General features: G+C 43.8%; 1 protein-coding gene across 1 annotated transcript in view; it reads right to left on the reverse strand.

The window, feature by feature from the left end:
• Positions 1-803: 803 nt before the first annotated feature.
• The window catches only part of PNLIPRP2 (pancreatic lipase related protein 2), a 22,704-nt gene continuing 15,265 nt past the window's right edge, over positions 804-8,242 (reverse strand). The window contains exons 10-13 of the mRNA XM_003787138.2: positions 7,662-7,791; positions 5,716-5,827; positions 4,670-4,837; positions 804-921 (exon numbers count right to left, since the gene is read on the reverse strand). Coding sequence (XP_003787186.1) covers positions 858-921; positions 4,670-4,837; positions 5,716-5,827; positions 7,662-7,791 — 474 coding nt within the window. The 3' untranslated portion in view covers positions 804-857. The remainder of the gene's footprint in view (positions 922-4,669; positions 4,838-5,715; positions 5,828-7,661; positions 7,792-8,242) is intronic.

The following is an 8,242-nucleotide window of genomic DNA, read 5'->3' on the forward strand; positions in this document are numbered from 1 at the left end:
TTGGGCTTAAGCGATTCTCTGGCCTCTGCCTCCCAAGTAGCTACAGGCACCCACCACAAGGCCCGGCTATTTTTGGGTTGTAGTTGTCATTGTTGTTCGGCAGGCCTGGGCTGGATGTGAACCCAGCTCTGGTGTATGTGGCTGGTATATGGCACCGAGCCATAATATCCAATTTATATTAGTGAATAATGCAAAGTGCAGAACAGTCTGTAGAGTACGCTACCTCTGTGCTTGGACACAAACGGTGTAGTGGGGATGAGTGCGTGAGGTAGATATACACATATGTATGTACAGAATATTTCTAGAAAAACATCCAAGTTGTTTCTGGGAAGAACTGAGAGACTTGAGGGCAACAGTAGAAAGATACTTATGTTTTGTAAGACTAGTTGACAGTTCATTTGAATTTTGTACCATGTTCACGTTATTATTTTAAGCCCTTCTTTCTCTACACTGAAGGTAGACGTTAACCTGAATCTTAATAGCTTGGAGTTACACACGCCACAAGCTGCTCTTATGTGATATCTACTCTGTCCCCAGGATGTTAAAAGCCGGGTGGGCAGAATGTGGGAGCAGTCAAGCAGCAAGTCATGGCTGACCTTTTCGAAGAGGACAGAACTTAATTTTCTAAGGAAATAAAACGCATTAGAACAGGTCACACAAAGGGTCTAGCCAGAGAGATGGCGGTGAAAGTGGGTGGACGGGGAGTTCCAGGCATTACCTGTGGCAAACCTGGGGACCGTTTCAATACTCTTCTCTGGGATGTGATCCCAGCATGTGAAGAATGTCAAAATATCAACCTCAAGCCAAGTGCATTAAAACATTTATTACGATAGAGGGACAAGAGCTGCTCCACGTTTTTAACAAGGGTAAAGAGACTGTAAAACATCTTCCTGTACAGTGTCATTGCTGCAAAATTTGTACCTGTGGAAGAAAACATTTTCAGCATGAGGCTCTTTAGCTCGTGGAAGTGTGATGTCAGGTGAGTAAATAGCATTAGGTAACCCCTGGGCTCAGCATCATTTGACCGAAAAGCTCTGCTACACCAGGCAGGGCCCAAGTGATTCTTACCAAGTCAACCTGCTCAAAGAACATCCTCTTTCCTCGTGGGTGCTTAAGTGAACCAGCCACGTGAAACTAAAGCTTTATAAAGCTGAGGGGTCTCCGGGGCACCTGTTGCTTCTGGCTTTGCAATGAGCTCCAGGGGTCAGAGGTGCCCCAGATAGCCCGGGGGGACTTTCCCTGTCCTGTCAAGATCATAGAGGAGCCCTCATACACACCTTCTGGAAATAAAACGTGGCAGCCACTTTAGAAACAGTCTAGCAGTTCCTCTAAACAGACTTATCATATGGTCCAGCAATGCTGCTCCTAGGTACATGCCAGTGTGACAATTAAATTCACAAACTTGCCACTGTGCCTTTATGTTGACAGCACTTACACCCGACTCAGGCAGGTTTCCTTCCCTTGGTATGCCAGTGCCTCCCAGCTGTGACTGTGTCAAGGTGTGGCGGGTCTTGCTGCGTGTTTATTATTGTTGTTGCATGTTTTCGTGTGCCGTCATGTTTTTATGTGTCGGAGCTTGTGTTAGAGCAATGAACAGACATTCAATTTCTTGTTAAACTTGGCAAGAGTGGACGTGAAATCAGGGACATGCTAGTCCAAGTTTATGGGGGTAATGCCATGAAGAAAATGGCAGTGTGCAAATGGAGTAAATGTTTTTCTGAGGGGACAGAGTCGCAGATGAAGAGAGGTCAAAGTGGCCAGTAAGAAGCAGAACTGATGGAAACATTGAAAACACGTGTCAAATTATTTGTCGAAATCATCAGCTAATTGTGAGAAGCATGGAAGATCAAGTAAACATTGATGAACAATGAGAAAAATCTTAACTGAAAATCTTGGCATGAGAAAGGTGTATGAAAAAAACGAGCTCTTGTGTGACAATAGTGTACTGGTTCGCCTGGTGCTGCTGTGAGGGAGTTTTTAGCTACTAAACATACAACTGTCGGAACCTGCCCTCCCTACTCGCCTTATCTGGCCCTCAGTGACTTTTTTCTTTATCCAATGATAAAGGCAATATTGAAAGGAAGACATTTAGATGACCTCTGGGACATCAAGGGTCACATGACAACAGCTCTAATGGCCATTCCAGAAAAAGAGTTCCAAAATTACTTTGAGTGTATGGACTAAGTACTGGTGTTGGTGCAGAGCTTCCCAAGGGGAGTGCTTCAAAGGTGACCATGGTGATATTCAGCAGTGAGGTATGTGGCTCTTTTCCTAGGATGAGCTCATGAGCTTAACTGTCAAACCTCATATACACAAAAGAATGAGAACAAAATCTTGTCTACGAATGTTCATAGGAGCATCATTCATAACAGCCCCAACGTGGAGACAAACTAAAATGACCATCTACTGCTAAATGGAGAAATAAAATGTGGGGTTTCGGTGTAACAGAATATTATTTGTCAGTAAAAACAAGTGCAATAGACACTCGGTGTGACTGGACTTTGACAACATTCTTCTAAGTGAAGGAAGCCTATGTATGTCGTGTTATTCCATTTATATGAAAAGTCCAGAGTAGAAACACCAATAGAGATGGAAAGTAGGTGAGTAGATGACTAGGGCTGGGGAAATGCTATGGGGAGTAGCTAATGGGTAGGGGGTTTCTTGTAGAGGTGGGGAAAATGTTCTAAAGTTGGCTGTGGTGATGGTTGCACAGCTTTGTGAACATACCCAGACCCACTGAATCATATACTTTAAATGAGTGAATTGTAGGGTATAAGAATTATATCCCAATAATATTGCTTAAAAATAAACACGATGATGGAGGGTTATCTATCACTCCCTGAGATGCAGGGCACTTCTGGCCTTCTCTGGTCACAGGTGTCTCTGGTTCAAGGGGGACAGTGTGGCTAAGCCAGCCCTCCCTTGGGGGTTAGCCAGAATGTCGCTCCTTGATGAGGGAGCCTTTATGTGGGGGACTCTGGTGTTTGCAATATACAGTGTGTGATCTGTACTGTCCTTAAGAACAAGGACCACCCTCACCCCCACCTTACTAAATATGGTGAAATCCAGACACTTCACAGTGCCCTGCAGAGCCAGACCTCACAGACTTCTCAGTTCCCCGTCCAGCTGGGTGAGCTGGAGGGCACTGCGGAAAGAGCACTGGATGGCACATCAGTCCTCGTGCCTCACACTGTGTTCTGGCCTTGAGTACAGTACTTCCTCCCCTTCATCTTTGGTTTCAGTTACTTGCATTCAGCTATGGTCCAAAAATATTAAATGGAAAATTCCAGAAATAAACTATTCAAAGGTCTTAACTTGCACATCATTCTGAGTAGCATGATGAGATCTCACACTCTGCTCCGTCCCACCTAGGGCATGCATCGTTCCTTTGTCTGGCATGTGCATGTGTGTATGGGAAAACACATGACATACAGCACAGGGCTTGGTGTTGTCTGCGATTTTGCACATCCACTAAACGTGGGTCCTGGGACATATCACCTGTAGTAACGGCCCCCAAACTGTGACATGTGATCCCTCCGACAATGCACTCAGCAAGTGAGTGTTACTGCTTTTACAGCCAGCAAAGTTAAGTCATGCAGCTGAATAGGATCTCGGCATGTGTTTTGAAGCCCAGTATAGTTTTCCTTTAGATTCCCTACCTGGGGCTCGGCGCCTATAGCTCAACCGGCTAAGGCGCCAGCCACGTACACCTAAGGTGGCGGGTTCGAATCCCCAGCCCGGACCCGCCAAACAACGACGGCTGCAACCAAAAAATAGCCGGGCATTGTGGTGGGCGCCTGTGGTCCCAGCTACTCGGGAGGCTGAGGCAGGAGACTCGCTTGAGCCTAGGAGTTGGAGGTTGCTGTGAGCTGTAATGCCACGACCCTCTACCCAGGGGGACAGCCTGAGGCTCTGTCTCAAAAAAAAAGATTCCCTACCTGGTCTTGGACAAGTTACTCAACTCTCCACATCTCACTTTCCTCATCTTAAATGAGAGCAGTTGAGAAGTAACATCGACATTTTCCTCATTTTCTAAAATCCTCTTTTCTGACTATCCTCTTTCAAAGTGTCCTTCTTTCTTTGCATATTTTAAAACAGTTATGTTCCCTCCTGACCCAACAGAAGACTCTATTCCCTCAGAATGAGAACTTGTCACAGATTCCCAACGCAGCCTAGACCCTCTCCTGCCACAGTCTCCAAACAAGCCAATTAACATTGGCTATCTGAAATCAACTCAGGTTTCCCCCACATGCTTCCTGGGCATTGGCCTTATTGTTTGAGATGAAACAGTCTCATATTTGCCTATTTCTTTAAGCTATGACCGCAACCAGGGATAACTGACTTATCCCTGCCACAGTGAATTTTGTCTAAGGAAAATGATGTTTAATTTTTCAAAGTAAATCAGATGGATAATGGAGAGTTGAGATGAATAGTTGGGTAGATGAATGGACAAATATGAAAGGATGGCTGGATGGCCAGAAGGATGAGGACACAGAAGTCTAGGTGAGTGGGTGGGTGGATGGGTACGTGGTTTAGTGGATGCACAGAAAAATACAGAAGAATGGATACGTAGATGGGTAGGTTGGTGAATGGATGGGTGGATGCATTGATGGACAGATTTATACATAAATATGAATAGTCAGCCGTAGATGGAACAAATGATACATACTCAGTCCCGTCGGCACCACTTTGCACTGTGATTTGGGCAGCCCCCAGTCTGGGCCGGAGGAGATTTATAACATGGTTATTCCAGATGAACTTAACCTTCTGGATTGTCCCAACATTGAGATCCACATCAATGTCACGCACGTGACTTGCATCTGGCTTGAGGGATCCTCTGAAAATATAACAGGGATGTCGTATCAGCTGGATATATAATACATAGGATGATAGTAACACATTGTTTCTCTAAACAATGGCGGCTGTTGTTGGTTTTCTGAAAATACCTCAGATGACTTCATATGCATCCAGGGGCTTCCCAAACACAAATGTATTTGTGCACAACACACCTTTTAAAAACACTGGATTCCAGATTTCCACTGCTCTAGTTTGTCTCTAAATAAAAATATAATATTTGGGGTGGCATATTAACCCTATAAATTCTCTCTATAGAATCAATAGATGCAATGCCTATGTTTAGAGATGCGTGCCTTCAACCAATGCCATCTGTCAGCATCTCATATGTAGCACAGGAAGTTGTCAAAGAAATTTAACTCAGCATGAAAATTATTATGCAAAAGTTATTGCAAAAATAGAATCTAATTTTACAGCACAGGTTATGCATTTACCCAGCATGTATTTACCAAACACTGTATAGCCTCAGCAAAAACCAGGTGCCAAAGCCACATAGCAAGGAGCAGCTGGCCCATGGCTTCATGTGAACCCGTGTGGGGAGATGAACCATAGAGATGTGCATGGCCTGAGGAAAGAGTAATGTTCATAAAACCTCAGTCAGGTGACTTGACATTCCAAAAGGAGTTAGCACACGATTCATTTTAAATAGAGTTCCTTCTCTCTGGGCCTCACTCTTCTCATCTGTAAAATGGGATGATTGCACTCTTAGATGCTAAATCAGATTTCTTTCCAGCTCAGATGTTCTAGGATTCAATGGTTCTATATAACAGATGCCTAGATTTACAAAGCAGTTTATACCCAATCTTTTATGAACAATCTATTATGGTAAGTAGGGTTATATTACTTTATTATTGAACTTACTTGAAAATCTCATGTTGTTTCGAGTTTCCATTACTCCCATACAAAGCAATCCTGATGTACCCACTCACTTTCTTTTTTCCAGACAGTGTGACTGATACCTTATATCGCCAACCTGCCCAAAGAAATACAATCAGTTCACTGAACTCATCTTATCAAAGAAGCAATAGAAGCATTATCATTGTAAGCTCAGAATACTTCATGGGTGAGAGGTAATGGGAGATGTGACTTAATTGAATTCCTGGGAACTAGAATTCAGATTCTAGGTGGGGGTGAGGGACTCAGAGGGGAGTAAATATAGGTCAGCCCAATCCCTTACCAACACAGCGAGGCCTGTGCCCTTGGATGAACGAAGGACAGCGGTGATTACTCATGCATTTCCTGACTGATAAATGGTGCAATGGATGGAATGGCTCTGTCACCCCCAAATTAATATGTTGAAACCCCAACTCTCAGTGATGGTTTTAAAATATGGGGTGTTTGGGAGATAGTTAAGTCATGAGAGAAGAGCCCTCATGAAAGGAATCAGTGCCCTTATAAAAAGGACCCGAGAGTTTTCCTCTGACACGTGGCAGTGTGCACCAGTGTGCACCAGAACCGGAGTGTGCTGGCACCCTGATCTTGGGCTTCTAGACTTCATCACTGTGAGAAATCAATTTCGGTTGTTTATAAGCCACTGGTCTATGGCATGTCTGTCAAAATGACACTTAAGTGTATTGTGTGTCATTTTGTCACTTTCCTTTTCACTTCATATGCCTTAGAGCAGTGGTTCTCAACCTTCCTAATGCCGTGGCCCTTTAATACAGTTCCTGTGGGTTGGGAACCGCTGCCTTAGAGGTTTTCTGTTTTCAGTGCATAGAGCTATATCCTGTTTGATGATTACACATAGTTTTTAATAGTATTTAGCCATTAATCCGTGAGCTGGTGGACATGTAGATTTTCCCCTCAGTCTTTTGCTGAACACGCCTTCTTACGCGCACATGCAACTATTCATATTTTTATATCATATGTTCTGAGAAACAAGTGACTAGGTTAAAAGACTATGCATATTGTAGACATTGCCAAACTGTTACCTTTTATGATAAATATTGTGAGGATTACATGAAATACAATACGTGAGAAGGGTTTTACAAAGCACTATATAAAACTCCCTTGGAAAATAACTGTTCTTCTCTTCAGCCATCATACAGTATTATTTGTGGAAAATGAGTCTTAATGATTTTGCTATCTGCATTTATTTATTTATTTTTATTATTTTTTATTGAGACAGAGTCTCACTTTTGTCACCCTTGGTAGAGTGCTGTGGTATCATAGCTCACAGCAACCTCAAACTCCTGGGCTCAAGAGATCCTTTTGCCTCAGCCTCTCTAGTAGCTGGGCCTACAGGCACCCACCACAACTCCTGGCTATTTGCTTTGTTGTTGTTGTTGTTGTTTAGCAGGCCTGGGCCGGGTTTGAACCCACCAGCCCCGGAGCATGTGGCTGATGCCCTAACCACTGACCTATGGACACCCAGCCTATCTTTATTTTCTGAATGAGAAGCTGGGCAGAACAACAGCAGCAACAATACAAGATGTGTGTGGGGGGTGTGTGTACCAGGACTGCTATGTTAGATAATCGTCATGCAGTGACTTCTTGACTTACAGTGACATTGCCTCATGTTGCCCACTTCTGTCACCAGATGCATCCTTCCTGCCACAGGGGTGGGTGGGCAGGCATGTGACCTCAGCTGGGCTAATCATTGTACTTTCTTCGCTTGACTTAGGGTTATGGAGTAAAGGGGTGACCACGAGACCCAAGACAAATCCCACTCTACCACCCTTACATTACAGCTTAAGCTGGTTGTAACTGAGTCTTTCTTAGTTGCTACCAATGATCCTGCCTAATAAGGCTGGTGCACCTTTTAAAATTATTTGCAAGAGTTGTAAGTGAGTAAAATGGAAACTTACGGGTAAAGTTACCACTTTCTCCTGTGTTCAGGAAAAAGGTTTGTCCCACAGCACTGGTTTTCCCCTTAAATTGGTCAGCATAGTGCCCCATTTTGGGGCATCCTTCACTTGGACAAGGGAAACAGCCATTCTAGTGGAGGAAAAAAAACTATAATTTTTTTGTTAGTGTAGGCCTTTGACTCACTCAATCAATTCGTCTATCTATGTATCTATGCATCTATTTATCCATCCATCCATCCGTCTACCCAACCACCCATGCTTTCACCCATCCATCATCCACCCACCCACCCCCCCCCATCCATCCATCTATTCTCCCACTCATTCCACTAATCCTGGCAAGGGTCCATCTACCCACATGCACCTCTACATCTATCCTCAGAACTGTGCATGGAACTGTGCTAGGCCCTGCAGACTACCCAAAGAAGACCCTTAAAGTAAGTATATACCCTAAGAGTCTAGTGAGGTACTACTTTAAACGGGATGGAGTCCTTGACTGTTTTTTCTGCTTGGCTGTTGTTGGTATATATAAAGGCTACAGATTTATGAGTGTTGATTTTGTATCCTGATACACTACTGTAATC

The sequence above is a fragment of the Otolemur garnettii genome, unplaced genomic scaffold (genome assembly GCF_000181295.1).
Source record: "Otolemur garnettii isolate 467f Iridium unplaced genomic scaffold, OtoGar3 scaffold00021, whole genome shotgun sequence".
Taxonomy (NCBI): domain Eukaryota; kingdom Metazoa; phylum Chordata; class Mammalia; order Primates; family Galagidae; genus Otolemur; species Otolemur garnettii.